The following is a 21506-nucleotide window of genomic DNA, read 5'->3' on the forward strand; positions in this document are numbered from 1 at the left end:
AATTACATTTCCTGCTCGGTGCTGTTTTCCCTACTTTAAGAGCGGAAGTAGTAAACCATTTAAAATTAGAGGAATGCCTATGAAATAATACATAATTTATTACCATACGTTAATTAATTCAACTAATAATGATTAAAGAAAACCATTCATTAACCCACTATATAATCCCTGCAGTACTCGAATTCAGGCAGAAGAACTTAAAAGGACTTAATGGAATTACAGCCGACAAAAGCTTATGTTTTTTTTTTCTACTCTTTTTTGCACTCTGGGAATTTTGCCACCCCGAAAACTTCCAATTTCCGAAACTAAGCAAATAGAAGCCCGTAAAGTCAATGGAGGAGCAGCTGGCAGAGCATCCGCCTCACTCCCCCTCTCTTTCGCTCCCCCTATAGCCGTCTCTCTCTCTTTCTGTCGCCATCTGCATGTGGTCGCCTTGGGTCATTGATACGTAAACGAAAAGCATGAGAAAATTGACAAATAGGCGACACTCAAATATTTGCACTCTCAAAACCCACACACACACACACACTCGGGCTGCCAAGGAAAGAGAGAGAGGGACCGAGTCTGAGCGATAGAGACAGCTATATCACAGAACAGTGAACTTTATTCAACGCTTTACCATCTTATCTTATCCCCAAGAAAAGGTTCATATTTGCGTTATAACCAAAAAATTCCAGATTATCTCTTGATATTTTGCATATTTATTGTATTTGCGCTGCACAGACAAGAACATTTCCATACTTAATGCGCGCAATTAATTTAAGTACTACATTATTTAAAAAACAATAAACATGGCGAAATCAGCGAGACCATAAAAGAGAACAGAAAATCCCGAAATTGTTTTATGGCCGGCGAAAAAGTTTAGTTATGGCAAATTAATTCGTTTCCGAATGGCTAAGTAGTTCACATGACTAAATCAGCGCGATTTCCGCATGATAAATGGACTTTCGGGGCAAGCGGGCCAATTAAAGTTGAAAGAGAGATTTTTTAATGGTATTTAAGCTAACCGATCGACGCGGATCATTTGTCTTATTAATTTATTTCTTTTTGTTTTTAGAAATTTTGCACATGATTAATGCAGCTAAATTGATTTTCTTCGAGAATTAACTTATAAAATAAATTTAATTAAGTATTCTGAACATATAATTTTTTTTTAGTCACGTTTTAATTTTTATGAACACTTTCCCCTTAAAGCCTAACCTTTGTGCCATAATTCCATCGTCCTGCCATTATTACTCAATCAAACTGCCATTAGAAAGCCAGGCTAATAGAGTGTCATCCATGTAGCGCCCTCTCTTTCACTCCCCTCGCAGCCATCTCTTTCTGCAGTCTGGCACTGGGACATCTTTGATTTTAATTGCATTTCCATTTTGCCCCCGATTCAATCGCCACTGACATTCGACTTCGATACTCGACATTCGTAATTCAATTGTCCAATTGCCCCCCTTTATCCCCCTCCCTCTTGCCCACTGATTGGGGGGATAGAAAGAGACGGGGAGTTTGTCGAAAATGTTGATTCAATTATTCAAGGTGACGACGCATCTCAAATAATTGAGTTTCGCTTTTATCATTCGGCTCTTTCGAGTTCCTTTATTTTGTGCCATTTTACAATTTGATTACGTCAGCCTGAACCCAACGCCTCCTTCCTATCCGCCACCCCCTCCGCCCACCGCCCATGGCAACATTGTCAGCTTTGATTGACATTCAACTTCGACTGACAATTGACCGTCAACAATAAATTGTTGCATGCAAATTGTCGTCAAATCAACAAAATCGGCATGGAAATGGCACAGAGAAATGTCACAAAAATGAAAATTTGCAAAAAACAAGAAAATTAAGTGACAGGGGGAAATAAAAAAAAAAATTAATGAATGTCACTGGATGAAAAATTCCCACTTATTATTTGTGGTCCGCGGGTGGAGAAGGGGGAGGGGGGATGGAGCCTATTGATTATAATGGGTTCGGAAACAATAAAAATATATTTCCATTTTTGCGGTGGCAAAGTTCAGATAAAAATGTGCATATATCCATTAAAAAAATTGTTATTAATTCGATTCGGTTTATGAATATGAGAGTGTGGCTATAGGATAGATTTTCAATTTTGTATCGAATTTTTATAAAATTCATATACATTTTTAATAATATTTTGTACTCCAGAAATCCTCAAAAAAATAACCCCTAACACACCCCAAATTTTATGACTCTATTAGCATATCCTCCACATCGCACTAGTTAAGTGTAGCAATTTGTGAATTAATAAACTTTGATTAGAATGTTTGTGGACAAATACCCAAAACAAAGGCCGAAACAACACACAGAAAAGAACAACACACAGATTCCGGGGGACAATAAATAGAGCAAAACAACGACAATGGTAGTGGCAACAACAACAACTGGACAACTGGACAACCGACCAGGCAACATACATGGGCAACAAATAGCAACGATAATGTCAATTATTATTAACACGAAAAGCGCACGCACTCGATCCACAGCCGCCGCAGCCCCGCCCCCATTTTCCCACCGCCTTTCCCGCCTTTTTCGGCCATGCATGAGCAATTTTCGTGGTCAATGGCGTCGAACAACCCACATCCCCACCCACTTCCTCTTGACCACAGGCACGGATGACAACTACAGTGGAGATTGTGTGGAAAGGAAAATATTTAACACTCTCTGAAATATATTTAATTTGTTATCGATTTTATCGATTTTTTCTTTTCTATAGATTTTAACTAAAATTTGTTATTATGTCCAAAATACAGTTAAAATATAAATAAATATATATATTTAACGCTCTCTGAAATATATTTAATTTGTTATCGATTTGATCGATTTTTCTTTTTGATCGATTTTAGCTAAAATTTGATATTATATCCAAAATATATATTATACGAGAAATATATGAATTATATCCCACAAAATAGTTGACCTATGTACCATTTACCTCTGTAGTTGGAAAATGCGGGTTCTGGGAGGTGAGTGCGCTGGCTACGCTGGCGATACAATCAGCTACAGTTGGTGACCGGCACCGAACAACAACTAAACAACTATGGCAACAACAACAACGACAACCAAACAACTGGCCACAAATCAAAAAATTTGTAAAATTCTCTATTTTTGTGGTGGGGTAGGGGGCTACTAACCAACCCCCCTTTAATTTTGTATTTTGTGCTGTTTAAATAGCCGAAAATTGCCAACATTTAAATGCAGCCAAGTGCCACGCCCTTAATTAGGCGGCTTATATAATTTTCCGAACGAAAACGAAAAACGGAAAACGGGGCCCAACTAGTTCGTTAGCGTGTGTTTGTGCGCCCGATTTAGTTCGACTGACTTTTGGCTAATTAATAGGCGCGTGTTGCCAACAATATGCGAAATCTACGTGGCCGACATGGTTTTTAACAAACTGTCCAAAAAGCCGAAAACTTTCGAGACCCCACCGAAAAGTTTGCGTCAACTTTTTTGGGAACCCAAATTTGACTTTGGATTTTGGCGCACACAGGTACGAAAAACACGTAGTTTGGCAGCAGGTAAAAGCGATATCTTATCACTTAAAAATTTTGGGCAATAAATTATAATAATGTATAACTAAATTGTATGCCTGCGCGGGGAATAGCCAAACCAATGAAGCTGTCAGCGAGGGCCGTTTATAATTTATTAACCAGGCAAATGGAAAAATAGAAAACATTTTAATTGAATGTAAGAGAAATAAATTGAATCCGCCTTAAACAAAACCCTCATCGCATCGAGGGCCTCAATCAAATTAAAGATTTATGATCCCCGGGCAAAAAAAAAGAGAGAACAAAAAATCTAGACAAGACAATGAATATCAATTAGGGGGGGCCGAAAGGGGGTCGAAGGGGGCACTTAGAGCCCCGGCTTTTGATTAGATCAGCGGGCGGACAAAGGAAAAATGAAAAAGTAAAATGAATAAATATTTTCTGTTGCCTCTAATTGACGTAAATTAATAAGCAGTCGCCATCTAATGTCACTGAAAGTCACCAAGTCGCAAAGTCACATTCACTCAGCCCCGAAAAGGTCAGATATCTACGTCAATGTCAAGGGGCAAAAAGCAAAAAGCGCTGCCTTATCAACACTCGAGGACCAAAGGGAAGCATCATTAAAAATTTAAGCACTCGCCTTAAAATTTGATTTAAATTCCCTCGTTTTTTAAAGTATTTTTTAATTTGTTTCTTCTTTTGTTGGGCCGGAATTTTTTTTTGTATTTTAATTTCTACTTATACTTTCTGTTCTGTTTTGTTTCTGTTTTTTTGCCTACTGCGGGCGGTCGGAGTCATTAAGTCAGCTTTGTTCCGCCTCAATGCCGGCCCCGCCCCCCATTTTCCGACCCCCGCCCCCTTCCACACACACACACACAAATGTTGGGCGAATAGAATCAAAACAAAGGCAAACAACAACAGCACTGGAAACACAGAGAAAAAATTAAATAAAAAACAAAAATGTGACAGCAATTAAAGCCGGAGTCTTCTTCTCTTTGAGATGAGGGAAAAACGAAATGGGGGACATTCTCAATTGCAAATGAGACACAATCAGATGAGGCTGCTGCCAAAAAAGCACAGGGAAAAGCGGAAAAACGGAAAAGCAGGATAGGGGAATTTATTTATTCGACTTGGAAATTACCTCTAGAAATTTAAAATATTTTAATTGCATTAACAAAGCTGCCTAGAATTAAATAAGATAAATAAATCACCTAAATCTAAATTCGTTTATTTTTATAAGCACCTCAAAAACACTTAATAACTTCTTTATAAATAAAGATAATAACTTTTCGCTACTCGGCACTATCATTTCATTAATCTCCCCACCAATTCCCGCCTGCATCATTTAGGCAGTACTTAAGCATAAAAAATGAAGGGAAAAAAACAACCGAAAAACAAAAAACAGAAGGCGAGCTGAAAAGAAGCTCATAATTGCACGCTAAACGCCATTTGAGTGGACATTTTTGTGAAAAACAACTCCAGCAACAAAGTCAAGGGAAGTGCTATGGGTTAAAAGAAAAAACAGTAAGTGGGTGGCGAAAAGGGGGCGGAGGTGGAATCTCGGACCCGGAGAAGCTTCCAGCTTGGAATCTTAATGAGTGGGCGGCAGATGGCAAGTGCAGCGGCACCAAGTAAACCCAAATCCCGGCCAGAGATGGTCTAAAAAAAAATGAGGAAAACCATCTGGAAGGGCTTAAGTTTGGGTTCAAATTTTAAAATACCCTGGAATTCTTTTTCGAAATTTTCAAAAAAATTTGTTATAGAATATTTAATATTTTTGTAGCTTACTTGCTTTCATTTAAATTCTTCAATAATAGTTTTTGCATAATTTTTTAAAATGTAGTTACCTGAAATTAAAAAGAAAATTTATAAGTTTTAGTATTAAATATTATTTTAAAATTATCTTAATTTTAAAGAACATTTTTAAAAATTCATTTAAATTAAGTTTTCATAGTTTCGGAAACTCTGTTGTCTTAATTTTTAATAAATAACTAAATATTAAATTAACTGGAATTACAATATGTAAATGTAAATGTAAATAATTTCCTTGGCAAAGTGTAAGCCCCATTTAAACTAAACGAAATGTAATGCTAGGTATATTTAATTGGCTTTTCCACACTCGCCGCTTGGCTTGTCATAAACGTAATACCCTCTTTACTCTTTATTCTTTATTCTTGGGTGGCCCAAAGGTAACTGGGCCAGCTGCAATGAACGTTGTAAAGGGGGTGGCGTTAGGTGATTAACGGAGGGTTTCGCGTGTTTTCTCGGGGCAAAGGAAAAAAGGTAAAGGAAAAGTAGAGAAAAGTAAAGGCAAAGGCAAAGGTGATGCTGCCTGCATCGGGTGGAATGCGAAGCCAAGTTAATTTATAAACACTGAAGATACTTAAGGGACTGCAAGGAGAGTGAGTCCAAAGTTGAAATCCTAGCCAAGGGTATGGAGTTGCAGCAGAAGCAAAAGGTGAATAAGTGGCAGATGAAGTGCAAGATGATATCCCGAAGTCACCTTGACTATCGGGGCTATCAGTGTGTAATCAATCATTGAAGTGGCTTCGCCGGAAAGGGGGATTTCCATCCAAAGTCTGGCAAGTAATTAAAAACTTTCCCGGTGGAAAAGAGTGCTGCAATTTGTCAGGGCAACGAAACAAAAAAAAAAAGCGAAAGTAAAAACCAAATAGATTCCCCCCTATAAAATTTCAACACCAGAACATTTGGTATTTGCAATTGGCATTTTGCATTCGGCAGTCGAATCTGTGATTGAGCAACTTTGGGGGTTGGGTTTTCCCCAGAAGGTTATAGTGAAGTTGGTCAAGAGCTTTGGCCTATACCAGTATGGTACATAAGGTATTTTTCCGCCAGAAACTCGGCACGCCGCAGAGATCCCATCGCTCGTGAGCCTTTGGAATCCATGAATGAAGCTGGCTAATGGTTATGGCCAGGCTTTAACGGAGCAACTGGTTCTGCCATCATCATTATCATCACTTGGCTTTTGCACATTTTTTACTTTTCAGCCATTTGAATGTCGGCTACACTGAGATTTACTAGTTTAAGATGATGTAAATTATTTGTTTTTAATATTTTTTGGACGATAAAAACCATGTATAACTTTTTTTTAACCCTAAAATCCATTTAAATCCGTTTTTTCAGGAGTATATTTTTGTCTCTCTATTTTCAATTAAATTTCTGCTAGTGTAAACACCTCGACTAACTAAACTGCATTCAGTTTAAATGTGTCACATGCCGAGAAAGAGAGGGAACGACTGGAGCTACTTGAAATTTGCATTGCAAAGTTGTTCCCTCTTTTTTTTTTACTATTTCTATTTTTTTTTTCAGGTTTGGCCGGAAGGCGAAAATGCCGCCGCTAGATGTCGCCACTCTCGACACTCTCGCCCCCTCTCTTTCGCGACAACGCATGCTGTCTCCCTTTCGCGTTGCGTGTGTCGAGTGAGTGTTGACTTTTATGGTCATTGACTTGTCCCTCCTGTCAGTGGGACACACAAATACACACCCCCTCCTTCTACGCCCCTGTCACCTGCATTTTACAGGAGCTAATCAAGCGATTGCAGGTACAGCACTAATTCAATCACACCATTGCGAGTCCCCCTTTTAAACGCACTTTTTGGAAAAGCTTTTAGGAAAACCTGGAAGGGGAAAACGTGGAAAAAAGTAAATTCCTCTAACGATGTGCCAAAAGCATTTTAAGCCGAAAAAGAAGGGTACAAATGTAAGCATCCATGGTTTGCAAAAAAAGGGCAAACTAATAAAAATATATATGTATATTAAAAATTCGCTATTTAAGGTACCTAAAAGCTGTCAATATTTTAGGTTTTTCTCTGAAATTCAAGATGAACAAACAAAAATTACTATTTCATAGTCACAGATTATTATATTTTGGATTATGATATATATAAATACTAATAAAATTATGTTTTTTAAAAGAGTAGGTTAGCTTTTGAAAATGTTAAAAATTGGCTAATAAAGGTACCGAAAAGTATGCAATATTATTTTGCTTAATATTTGCATATATTTATTTTTGATTTTATCTTTTAACTCCTATGAATTTATTCCTAAGTCAATAACAAGAGATATTACTCCTAAATTCTAATTTAAATATGTTGCAGTTCCTAATGGCCACCAATTTCAAGTGACCACCATTCGACGACTCGTATGCAAATTTAAATTGTGTCCCGCTATTTGATATTTTTATTTTTTGCTTTCCAAGCGCTAAGAGCATTAAGAGGGGTGGTGGAGGGGGCGTGGCCGATCCGGAGGAGATGCAAAAATAACGTTAAATGTATAAATTCTCGCATTTATTTCATCGCATCGCCGATGCAAATTCGTTTATGCAACTCAATAAAAAAAAAACCGAATAAAAAACACAAAAAAATAGTGGGATCGTCCGGAAGGTTGGCCGTCGCCGAAAGGGAGTTGCGAAAAAGTAATCATAAAAAATCACGGCCCAAATGGTTTTTACCCTCGACCAAAAAGACACGGGTGTTGATGCCTATGGGGTATACGGAGTGCTTTTTGCGCTTTTCACCCAGAAAATTGTGCCATTCAATTAATTTTGCTGCTGTTTGGCATACAGTGCGTTTCGCAACAGTGCGCCATAAATATATATATATTTCGAAAATGCCCCACTAGCTAAATTCATCCATCGAAAGGTTATTGAGCAAATATAATTTCAAGAATATTGAAAAAATATTTATTTCACTTAATTATGGGTTTATTTAAATGAAATGAAATGCTCTTACAACTTTGAAACGCCACTTACTTTAAAAACACAAATGTAGTTGATCCGGCAAACTTCACAATAATTGATTGTGAAATGAAATAGGGGCAAAACAAAGGAATATATTTAATAAAAATATACAAAAGGAAATCTACAGGTGTTTCAACCGACTGTCGACTGTCGCTAATCAATTTTCCATTTCCATTTCAACCCAATTAAAAGAGGGAACTCTCTTCATTAGGCATATGGCGGTTGCTCAAAAGAAAATATGTAACTGCATCCGACAAAAAAGTTGATAGACAGAAAAAACTAGTATTTTTTGGCAAATTAAATTCGTTCCATTTCGTTGGCGCAGGACCCAATTTAATGGTTGATTAAAAAATAATAATAAACAACGGAGACCCGGGGCTTGAAAATCGATTTAATCCCCCTGCCTGCTGCCCCAAAGGCTTTTGCCAAACTATTTGCTCAGCGCCCATCGACAATAAACGTAAAAAAGGGATATATATATATATATATATATAGATATATATATGTAGGTACTGGTACATGAATATGAAAGGGAATATTTTAAAACTTAATATTGTTTGGGGATATGGCGGACCCGGAATATCGAATGACGAAAGGCCAGAGTGGCTTAATCGAGTTGCTATCAATTAAATCGGAAAAGGTTTTAAACGTTCGTGAAAGATGGCAAAGTGAAGAAATATAAATATTAAATTAATTTTATAAAAGTTTTACTTATCAAAAAAATATATATAGTCTATGAAATAATAATCTTTAATAATATATATAAACGTCGCTCTTAAATTTGATTTAAAATATTGTAGGGACCCAATTTGCACACACTTTTCAATAATATTGCAATAAAAGCCCAACATTGTCATGTGCCCTTAATTTAGGAATTTCCAACATGTTTATCGATTACGACGAAAACTTTCCAATTGAAAAATGTCCGTCAAAACTCCAATCAAAACCTCATTATTGACATTGATGGCGGCTTACAATCGTTAGGCTGTTTTGGTTGTTGTTTCTGGGGGGACAAAGAGCCCCTTTGCCTCTCTGGAACCCCCTTTGCCACTCCCGTTTTTCCATCATCATTGTTGGTTACATAAATTCGCATTGTTGCTGCCGCGCAGTCTGTAATTAATTATTCAAAAACAATTAACTTTGCCAGCCGGCACACCCACACATAGACACTCACATAGACACTCACACACATACTAGCACACACCGAGGACAGGCATTAGAAAGCACAGTTAGAATGCATAAAATATGCTGCCTCTGCATGTGTGTATGTAAAGGTAGTAAAGGTATGCACGCTGCCATATTGTTTGCATATAGAGAGAGAAGAGAGTATATTCGCTGAAATAAACCCTCGCTTTTCCATATTCCCTGCCCCATTTGCCCCGCGCTTTCCCCACCGTCGGAGAAAGTTTTTCGAAAATCCCGAAAATTTGTTTAAATTTCAATTAAAATAGTTTGCCGCCAAACACGCCAGTTATGTTTAAAGTATTCACTTAAGGGAGTGTTTTAATAAATAGTTTACGTTTCATAACTAAACATTCAACATTTTAATTAAGGACTAACTTTATTAATTATTTAACAACATTAAAATGTTATGTTATTTTCAAATATTTAAAGCTGACATTAAACTTTAAGAATTTCTGAAGTTGATTTTATGTTATTTTCAAATATTTAAAGCTCACTTTAAACTTGACTTATATTTTAACCACATTTTATATTATTTTCAAATATTAAAAGCTCAATTTAAGCTGAACTAATTTCTAAACCACGTTTTATATTATATTAAAATATTAAAAGGTAACTTTAATAATTATTTAGCCACATTTAATATTATTTTTAAATATTTAAAGTTCACTTAAGCTCGTAATAATTATTTAATAACTATAAACCTTTATTTCAATTATTCCTCAAGGCTCAAGTCAAACCAGATTGCAGAATAATCAGAAAATAATTAATTCCAAGCGGAGCATTTAAGCCTTTCATCCTGAATTCGCCATTCGCCCTCTTCACTGTTTGATTAGTCAACTTATTTATTTATTAAACATGTTTCGTTTCGTTATTGTGTGCGTCTGGCTTTCGCTTTTGTGGTCGCTGAGGGATGCGGATGGAAACTGTAATGCGATTCCAAGTATTTATTTATTATTACAGAGTTTTGCAAATTGATTCGTTCCGTTGAAACGCATACATATATTCCGCATATCGACTTGGAGTCGAGGTCGATTTGCCTGTCAATTAGAAGGGAATTACGACCAGAAAATGCGGAAAAATGTTTGCAAAATATGTATAGGGAAATCCTTCGTTTCTGTTTAAAACTGCATGGGCATGCGGTTGATGTCTGCCTTTTGCCAAAAACGTTAATGCCCAAAATGTTTTGTCTTCTTTTTTCGACTTTGCTGCCATAATTGAAACGTTATCGATCCGAATGCAGTATTTATTTAAATTAAATGCGGTGAAACTACAAATTTCAAAAACATTTGCAAGTGTTCCCCGAAATGACAAAATAATAACAAAACGAACTGCTGCGCAAAAAAATTTCAAAAAATAAAATAAAGAGGAAATTTTCCATTTAGATGCGCCGCACATTCGTAAATGTGGAAAAAACCAGGCTAAAGCAAACCGAAAATATTTCGTAAAGAATTTATGAGCCACACACAAATTAAGTGAACTTTGTGCAACATTTTGGAAAAATCCCACTCGCCTAAAAGCAAAAACACATAAACTAATAAATAGGTAACTTAATCTCTGGCCAAATTGAAAAGGAGAATTTAAAACGAGTTTTCATTTTACGCCGGCCGTCGGTTTCCCGGAATTTTCGTTTTATTCACTTTGACTAGGGCTTAATTGGTTGGGATTTGAATGATCTGCAATTAAAGCCTCAAATGAATCGTTGAAAATGCTGAGAAAATAAATCGAAAGGCAATGAGGGGAATAAACTGCTGGCCGAAAAATGATTAAATTAAATTTGAAACGGAAAACAAGGAATTAAATTAATGATGCCCAGCTACTTAAAGGGGTAATCTTGGCAAGAGATCTAAACAACTAATAAATACTTGATAGTTTTATAATATTTACTAAGTAAAAAAACTGATGTTATGGTAGGAAACCTGTTATTTGTGTTTATTTCCATCTCTTCCAGTAGATCTCCTCCATTATTATAAATTTTTTTCAAGAAGCGCGACCAATTGATTTTGCAACAAAATTGCACAATAATGACGAGATTTTTTTTCAGGTTATCTGCATTTCATCGGCACATTCTTCTAATAGTTTCGTGTAGAATATCTAACAGAGTGGACCTTTGTCTTAATAATATAAATGGAAAATTCAAAACAATTAAACCGCATATTGAGAATTTATCACTCATACGTCATGTTGCCACTGCTGGAAATATTTGATTGCTCCATTAATTGGGGATTTCTTAAAATAGTTTTAGGAATATTTAAAGTTTGTTGTTTTTTATACATTGTATTTTGTTGTAAGCTTTAAAGTCCCTATAAAATACAGTATTTCGTACCTATGTAAAAAGTGAAGTTTCACAGTTGTTTTTTGGTCCACTCTAGTGTCTCTCTATCTCTCTTGCACTCTTTGAAGACAGTGCACATGCACTGAGAGCAACGATTGTCTGTGTGTCTGTGTGTCTTTCTGTCTGCCTGTCTGTGTGTTGTTGGAATTGTTGTTGCTGTCATTGTTGCCCTTGTTGCTGTTGTTGTATTTGTTGTTGTTGCTTGAAACGGTGATCGCCGGTGCCTGGCACGAAATGCTGCACGTCAGTGCGAGCGAGACGGGGCGAGGCGGCGAAAGAGAGGCAAAATGAAAATAAATAAATGAAAGAAAGAAATACACACAGAGCAACAAGGCAACAACAAAACGGCGAGCAATAAAGAAATCAACAACAAAAGTAGTAACAACAACGACGACGAGAGTGAAGAGCAACAACAATAAAGGAAAAAAATTGTTTATAGCTGAAAAATACCTTTGCGGGAAAGAGACAACATAAAATAAATAAAAAAAGAGAATAACAAAAATCAAAAAACGACCGGCTGACCTATGATGTTATTACCGGCGATCATCTCTCTCTTTATCTCTCTCTCTTGCTCACTCTGCGAAGCGAGACGAAGAGAAGAAGGAGAAGGAAAGAATGCAACAATAACAACAAAAAACACAGAATCATAATGATAAAAATAAGATGAGATGAATCTTAATTTTTAAAAAATGTTCTTTGATTAATTTCACTATATATTTTTTGTTTATAGTAATCAAATTAAACTTAAAATTATCTTTTAATTTCAAGTACTAGCCTATTCTTGAAATAAATTTCAAAAATGGTTTCTAAACAAAGGATTCAAGCAGCGAACTTTAAAATAATTAAAATATATAAACTTATCATCTATTTTGGGTTCTTGTTTTTTTTAAATATGCGTATATTCAATGTAATTAATTTTGATAAAATAAATAAATAAAAAATACAGATAGGTATATTTAAAAATGGAAATCCTACAAAATAAAAGAACAAATTTAATTAAAATATAAGTATCAAAATTTGCAGCGACTTGGCAACTCTGGGTGCTGCGGCAACAATTAGAGCCGGCCGGCTAGCCAGAGGAAAAAAATGCAAAAAACGAAAAAATCAAAAACAGCAAAAAAAATAAGGCAGTCAAGCATGAGGCAGCGACGGCAAATGCAACTGCAACTGCGTTCGGAGATTGCAGTTTGAACTGGTTTTCACCTGAGCTTGTCAACTCGACGGAAAGGAGGCGGCGAGGGACGCACGAAAAGCCGCTAGATTTGCCTAGAAATTGACTGGGATTTCAGATCGCCTTGGCGACCGACATCGAGGGAGACCGGAATACACCAATGAGCATATTTATTGACATTGGCATGCAATTTAAACGGCCGCGACAGTTGCGCATTGAACATTTGCCAAACAGTTGGGCGAAAGTAGACAGCAGCGGTCAAAATAATAGGAAGAGTGATATAAAACCCTGTAGTCAAATCAGGATCTTAATTTTCGATAAAAATTTGGCATTTTTCCCAATTGATTTTTTGCTGTAACTTGGACAAAAATATTCACAAATCAAAAAGGCGCACTGTTCTGAGCAGCTAACAACCAAATAATGAATATCAGTCAACTTTCCGTCTGATTTAAAAAAATAAATATTTGACCTCATTTTTACATTTTTGACAAGGGGTTACATCGTAATTTTTTGCAAAAAATAGCAAATATTAAAAATTTTCAGGTTTAAATGCAGATCGATTGTGAATTTTATTACGAGTTCAACGAGGTATGACATTCCATATTTGGATCACTATTTCCGTTTTTACGGCCAAAATACTAATTTTTTGGGTGAAAAATCAGGATCTTGATTTTTGGTAAAAATTTGGCATTTTTCTTATCGATTTTTTGCTGTAACTTGGACAAAAATGGTCACAAATCAAAAAGGCGTACTGTTCTGAGCAGCTGTCAGCCTAATAATAAACATCAATGCATTTTTGGGCTGATTTAAAAAAATAAATATTTGACCCAATTTTCACATTTTTGACAAGGGGTTACATCGTAATTTTTTGCAAAAAATGGCAAAAATTAAAAATTTTCAGGTTTAAATGCAGATCGATTGTAGATTTTATTACGAGTTCAACGATGTACGGCATTCTATATTTGGATCATTATTTTCTTTGTTTCAGCCAAAAAACTGATTATTTTTGGTGGAAAATCGGAATAAGAAAAAAATAAGATTTGTAGTATTTTACATCCATTCTAAACGACGATTAAATTATTTAATATTATGTCTATTTTTATTGTACTAAAACTTTATGGCTTCAACTGAAGCAACTGAAGTCGGCTGCTGTGATTGATTTTTTGCAGTGTAAGCTTGTGTGTGTGTGTTTGCGTTTGGTGGCAAAGTTTGCCGAGAGCCTTTTGGGTTGGTCAAAGTATTAGCAAAGTTATTTGCCCGCAACGGGCCAAGCGACCGCAACAGCAGCAACATCAGGCAGCAGCAACAGCGGCAAAGGCAGCAACTGCAGCCGTTGCAGCAGCAGCAACAGCAGCAACAAAAGGCAACTGCAACACACACTGCAATTAACTTTGCGGTCAACAGCCACCCACTGGCCAACTGCCTTTTGCCTTTGTATGAGTGGAAATGCCCCTGTATTGGTGTGTGGAAAGAAGAAGAAGCGCCAGTGGCTTTGGCTGCTGATGCTGCGGTTGCCTTGCCGCTGATGTTGCTGCTGCAGCTGATGTTGCTGGTGTTGCTGCTGCAGCTGATGTTGCTGCCGTCGTCTGTGATTAAAGGCCAAATGACAACAGCAACAAGCGGCTGAAAACGAGCTGCAGCTGCGAACTAAAGGAAAAAGCGAAATATAAATACTCTTTTTTAAGATTTTTGATTAGATATTCAGATAAGTTTAACGCTGCTATGAATATTTCTAATAATAATTAAATTTAAAAAGTCATCAAAGAAGTTATAGCGTTCTTAACGGAATTTATACCCATTTTGTTTTTTAACTTTAGTTATTTTATTTATTTTTTTTTTTAATTTAGTAATAACATCTTGTTGCAAAAAACCTTTATTTTTTTTAACTAATTGGCTTTAAAATTCCGCAATCCTTCGATAAAAAAGCAGGGTATCAAGTTGGCAGTCCACCAACGACAACTGGCAGTGCGTTGCATTGCATTTCATTGCATTGAAATGGGTGTCACTCTGTAACTAGCACATTCGCGATAATGATAATGCATAATAATACTGATGATGATGATGGCGATGATCATGCGGCTGATTATGATGATTATGATGAGGCAAGCGACTCCTTCAAACTGCGGCATTCTCTCGTTGGCTCGTCATCAACAGCAGCAGCAACATCAACATTGGCGTCATATTGAAACTGGAATTTGAATCCGGTTGCCGGTTGTTATGAGGACACCCCCCCCCCTGTCTCCTTTGCGAAAATTTTGTTTGTGCCATGTTTATTAAATGCCATTAAAGCCATTTCTTCAGCCTTTGGCTTTTGCTCTTTCAATGGGGTAACTGCAGGGGGTTTTTCGGGCCTCAGGCCTCGGCTCTCGGGGGACACGGAAGTGTGCGTCACACTGTGGGAGAGTTGCATTGTCAGCAGCAGCAGAAGCACAGCTCAAATGTCAAAAGGTACATCAGCAACAAGAACGACACGAGCAACACGAGCAACATCAGCAGCAGAAGCAGCAGCAACATCAGCAGCCAAGCGCAATCAGCAAATTGCATTAAATGACTTTGTATTGCAATTGTTGGCTCTCTCACTGATATATCTTTGATGTACATTGTACATGTATATATATCGGATATATGGTGGGTGAGCAAGGGAATCTCGGCTTTATCGGAGAAAGAGACAAGTTGCAAGTTGGAAAAGTGAAAGAAAAATCTGTCGAATGAATGCGGTTTGCACTCACAATCATAAGTGAAAATATTTCGATATTTATTATGTTGTCGAAAATATTAAAATTTATTTATCGAAGTTTTTATTATTATTTATTTATCGGAATAAATAATAATTTTTCTTTAATTAATAAATAATGTATTGTTTTTTTTTTCGCCTTAATAATCGATAATGGTTAACACGAAATCATAAACCATTAACTGACAACTGGCTGACAGCCGGCTAAGAGCGCTAGATAAAAATGTTTTGTTTCTTTTTTTTCACACGGATTATCTTGTGAATCGCCTGACATTTGCTTAATTCCCCCGGGCTTATGCGATTTTAGCTTCAGTTTTCAGTTTAAAGAACCCAACACAGTTAGGCTTAAAATAGCTCCAGCTTGGACATTTATCAACCACTCCCCCAGTTTCACAATTCATTTTCCTACTCATTTTTCATTTGCTTTAATAAGCAATTTGATCGCTTGTCTTGACATTTACTGTTTACACACATTTCTTCTTTCTCCTACACACAGTAAATACTCGTAGTAGTTGCCCATGAAAGTCCCCCCTGCCCGCCTCTTTTTTCCTCTTTGCAGCCTGCATCAAGGGCAGAAAATCTGAAAATCTGTGGCGCACATTAAAACGTTTCACTTAATTAAAATCAACGGCAACACAGGAACAGCAACAGCAACAGAAGCGAAAGCAACAAAAACGGACTGCAAAATGACCGCCCCCATATATAAAGTATGGTATTCCGTAGTCCCCTACGTACACTATATATACAGGCGCTAATAGTCCGATGTGAGTTCGTGTGAGAGCGTTGAAAAAATACAGCAACAAAATGTAGAGAAAAAAAATAAGAATTCAGAGCACTGCCAAAGACGTGGCTCGAGAGCTTCCAGCATTTTTTCTACTTTGTGTGACTAACGACTTGAAATTGCGCTTATTAAGACTTCCTGATTCATAATTTCTGGCAGCACTAGCAGCAACAGCAATAACAACTATAGACAAGTGGCACGTCGATGGGCTAACGAATGGGAATTACCCAGTACTACAAAGTACTTCAAAAATAATAAGAGAAACCCTGCTAACGTATCTCGATTTATACATTGTATTATGCAGTTAGAAAAAAGTAACTACAAAGGGCCATGCAAATGTTATTCAAACTTGTGTGAAATGATTATTTTTATTACCCCAAACCAGTTTAGTACAAATACCTAAAGGTGCAGTCTATAAATTTCTAGCACTTCAATTAAAAACGAAAAATGCATAAAGTACATTCGTTACTTGATTTATTTGACAATAAAATCATTTCCAGGAAACTTTAAAAAATTAAATTACATTTCAGAAACATTGTAAAAGTCAGTTGTACAAATGTTATAAACTTGTTTGAAGGGCTTAATAAATTAGTTTAAACAAAAGTTAATGAGCCTAAGCAAGTTTTGTGCATTAAGTGATTTTCTAATTAAACGCGAATTCTTGAGAATATTAATTAATTTACATATTAGCCTTACCCAAGTATTAAAGAAACATTGTAAAATTCAGATTTACAAATGTTTCTACAAAGGGCAATAAAGATATTGTAAAAATTTGATTGAAGTGTTTAATACATTATTTAAATATTTGAGTTTATGAGCCACAACAAGTTTTGTGCATTAGGCAATTAAGCAAGTTAACGTGAATTCTTTGGAAAATAAATTATTTGAATACAAGCTTGTTCCAAGGAACCTTTAAGATGACATTACTCTTTCGAATACCCTGTACTTTAAAGAGCAGAAAGCAAAAGCCACGGACTTGGCGCACTTTTACGCCATCGACTTGCCGCGAAGAATTTGCGGGGAATGTGGTGAGGGATTTGCTTTTTCTCAGTCTCCACTCGCTGTTTCCCCCCACTTTTCTTTACCTTTTTTTTTTTTGTTTTTATTTCTTTTGCTTTTGTTGTTGTCTGGCTTTTGTTTTTTTGGCCTGTAACGATTTTTGTAATTTTATTAATTTTTTGTTTTGCCCTCCCTGCCTTCCAAGTCAGCCAAATCTCAGTGTCTCTTTTTTTTATACATGTACGGTTTGGTTTTGTGGGCTGACTCTGCTTTCTTTCGATTGTCTTCCTGGGGTTTCCTCTCGCCCCTCGCGGCGTTCATAATTTTCGTTTGGCATCGAGGGGCTTGAATGGGGATGGAATGGGATGAAATGTTGGTCATGCTGCGGGCAAGATTTTCAAGTGACACGACCAGTTACCGCCACACACACACAAACAGTCCGGTCCGCTTTGTGCATTAATTTGCTGGTGTGAAGTGCTAATCAATATATGGAGGCAGAGGCAGCAGATTAAGGAAATGCAATTTCCACACCGAACGGGGGTGGAAAAAGTCACAAAGTCCCCCTAATTTATAAGTCAAACATGTCGGCGGAATTTGAGAGGAATGTTGCCGAGTCAAAGCCAGGGGATCAATGACATTTAAGATGGGGCGGGCCAAAGGATGGGCAAATGTTTGGAATTTTAAATTAAAGCTATTTGATGAAGCTAAGGATTTATGAATCCATTTATAAATAAACAATTAGGAAGCCACAGTTAATATAGTATTTAAAATGTTTTTAATTTGCTACAAATTAAAAAAAAAAAAAAAAAAAAATTCCACGAACTATTTCCAGTTTTCCATGGTATTTGTGTGCTCAATTTTACTCGAACTATTTTTTTCCTTTTAAAATTCAAATTATTGGAATGTGTTTCTTCATTTGCATCTATTAATTATTTCCGAATTTCGATTTTTGATTTTAAATTTAAATGTCAAGTAGATTTCGATTTATGGTGAACGTGCAGAAAACCGAGCGCACTGTTTTATAGTAGTTGGCGGGACTCACCTGGTGATCCATGGCGGTTGCGCGGTCCTTCGGTGCGCACGGCGAGCAGGGTTTCCAGGTTGCTGAGGGCTACGAGGGCCAGTAGCAGCAGCGCCAGGGTTGTCAACTGGCCGCGGTGCTGGCGGTAGTGCTGTGCTTCCTGTTGCTGGTGCTGCAGCCTCGGCTCGGCAGCTCTGCTGCTGTCCAGCTGCGGATGGCGGTGGTCGCCGATGGGCGAGGATGGCGCCGAAGCTGAGGCGGAGGCCTCTGTGACCTGCAGCGGATCGGCTGCCGGGTTGTCGCCCTCGGCGGGGTCAGGGGTCAGCAGGGTTGTCGCCGGCGGCGGTGGTCGCCAGCGGGAACGCATTCTGGCCTTGTTGGGCGGCTTGCGACCAAATCCGAATCCAATGCCCATGGGCGTCGGATTCATTTTTGGTTCGTTGGTCGCTTCGCTGGCTCCTTCGCTCCTTTGCTTCTTATCCGTGGGTTTAGGTTTGGATTCTTTTTTGGGGTTTCGGTGACCTTCTGGTGACCTCTTCTCTGCCCACCGGTCTTCTGTCTTCTGCCTTTGAGAATTCCCTCTCTTCTGGCTTGATTTCTCTATTCTTTTTCGAAATATTTTTGTTTGGTTTTTGTTTGGTGGGCTGCTGCTTTAATGAAATAAGCGGAAAATTAACGCGTTTAATATTTTTAATTTATTTGCTTTTGTGGGCGTTGCCGCGGGGGCACTTGAAAGAGCAATTAATTAAATTTAATTAAATTCCCCCCCGTTCGTCTTATTCCGTTTGCTCTTTTGCCTGCTGCTAAACTTTTTTGCTTATGAAAGATAATTGCTGGCTGTCTCGTTCTCGCACTCTCGCACTCTAGCCCCCTCTCGCTCTCGCTCGCTCGCTCGCGTTGGCCCTATCTTTTTAACACTTTTTACAATAATTGAAAAACTTTTTTCGGCTGCTTTATGTGAACTTTTGCCTTCGGCGTCTTTAAACTTTTCTCGTCTCTTCCCGCGATTTTCCTTTGCGTATTTATATTTTATTTTCGTTTTTTCCTCCTCTTTTTTTTACGTCGGTTGTTGTATTTCAGACACTTGAAAAATAAAAATTAATATGGTGCGAGGGAGATGGCGATGGCATCTTGTCGGTTGGTTGCTGTTGTTGTTGCCGTCTCTTTCGTTTGATAAGGAAATTGCATATCCCTTGGAGTTTTTCACTGCAATCCTGCAAGAAGAGGAGAAAAGTTAGCAAAATGTTTATCCAGAGTATTTTTCAATTATTAAGTGAAGTGCGATTAGTTTGTGGAAAGTTTTCAATCAAGAATTCGCTATATAACAATTGCCGTTGGCTTAATATTTGAATACTTTTAGGGGAACATCAATAACATGGGTATAAGTAATTTCTTAAAAAATATATTTCTTACTTTTTCGGCTCAACTATTATGCAACTCTTTTTAATACAACCCAAGGCACTCCAACTTAGAATCAAGTGGCATTACCGCATCGAAAGCGAAACGAGGAAGAAAATAGAACATTGAGCAGATTACATTAAATTAAAGCACAAATGAATTGCTCGACGAAGCGAAAGCGAAGAAAAAATAAGGCAAACTGGAAAAACGTGGATGTGAAATAAATAAAAAGTAAAGTATTAAAAAAATGAGCAACAATCAAATACAATAGCTGGCGTTGGAGATCATAATGTGGAGGGTTGGATTGTTGGGTTCGGGTTCGGGTTCGGGGAGTTGGGATCCACATACAAGTGGAAAATCACGCACATCGTCTCAGAAAAACCCCGAAAAGGGGGAGTGGGCGGAGGTGGGTGGCTCATGCGGTTAGGTCAGATTGAGGATTGAGGAGTAGTAGACCCGGCGATGCCAACGAGTCAACAAAAGAAATTGCTAATGTGCGCAAATAAAAATGGTTCAAAAAAAAAGTACACACACACACACTCAGCCAGCACTAGACAATTGAAATTGAAAATCAGTGAAACCTGTTTTCACACACAAAAGCTCACGCACGCCAAGCTTAGGCGCACAAAATTTAAGAAAAAAAAAAAGAAAATGAAAAAAAAAGAAAATGAAAAAGAAAGAAAAACGAAATGAGAAAATGGCAAATGGAAAACAAAAGACGACAGACGAAAAACCAATGCAAAAGCTGGGGTCAAAGATGAAATGCACTCGAAGCGCAGTAAAGAAAAGAAAGAAAGGAAAAACATTATATAAATTGTCAACCACTTGGGGGAATGTTAATAAGGCGGAAAAATAGGTAAAACGCTTGGGCATCTTAGATATTTGCCATTAAAATAATTGTATTAAATACCACTGCAAATATGTAATATTTTCAAGTAAATTAGCAAGGAAAAATATAAACGTAAACTATTATTCTTTAAATTTCAAACTCATTAAATTCAAAATTCCAAATAATTTAATTCTTGCCGAACTATTTTTCTTTAAAATCTATAAAATTAGAAGGCGAATAATGACTATTACTATTTAATTGTTAATTTATTTTTTCTTAAAAATCTATAAAATTAAAAGGCGAGCTATGAACATATAAAGTTTATATAAAAAACTATTATTCTTCAAATTTGAGATAAGTTAAATTCAAAATTCCAAAGAATTTCTGAACGAATTACTTTTCTATTTACTTTTTCTTAATATTTTCTTTTATTTATTTTTATTTGTTTATCTAATAAAATTGAAGGCAAATCATGAACATTCCCATTTCCCAAATTTCCCTAGGCTCTGCTAAAAAATCATTTTGCCGCCTGCAAGTCGAGGGAAAATGCAGGAAATTTTCGCGCAGAGAAAATCCAACATTGCCCCATGGGCGGCGGGCTATCATCAACATCAGTATCAGTATTTAGCCCATGGCCCATCGTCATCTGCGACATTTCGCTGCGCAAATGAAAAGTTACGCGAATCAGCAGCCGCCGCAGCCGCAGGGATCGGTGTGTGATGATAGAAGGTGGCATATATTGATGGGGGGAGGGGATGGGGTGGCTTTTCTTTTTGGCCAGGCCGAGCACACCTGTCCGT

General features: G+C 37.1%; 1 protein-coding gene across 4 annotated transcripts in view; it reads right to left on the reverse strand.

Annotated features, from left to right (window-relative positions):
* The window catches only part of mgl (low-density lipoprotein receptor-related protein megalin), a 148543-nt gene that overhangs the window by 101128 nt on the left and 25909 nt on the right, over positions 1 to 21506 (reverse strand). For 2 of the 4 annotated variants that reach the window (XM_070219215.1, XM_070219217.1), the window contains exon 2: positions 18501 to 19126. In XM_070219215.1, coding sequence (XP_070075316.1) covers positions 18501 to 18909 — 409 coding nt within the window. In that variant the 5' untranslated portion in view covers positions 18910 to 19126. Of the gene's footprint in view, positions 1 to 18500; positions 19694 to 21506 lie in introns of all 4 variants that reach the window. The other 2 variants (XM_070219216.1, XM_044396282.2) reach the window with 2 other exon arrangements.

The sequence above is a fragment of the Drosophila takahashii genome, chromosome X (assembly GCF_030179915.1).
Source record: "Drosophila takahashii strain IR98-3 E-12201 chromosome X, DtakHiC1v2, whole genome shotgun sequence".
In the NCBI taxonomy this organism is placed as follows: Eukaryota; Metazoa; Arthropoda; class Insecta; order Diptera; family Drosophilidae; genus Drosophila; species Drosophila takahashii.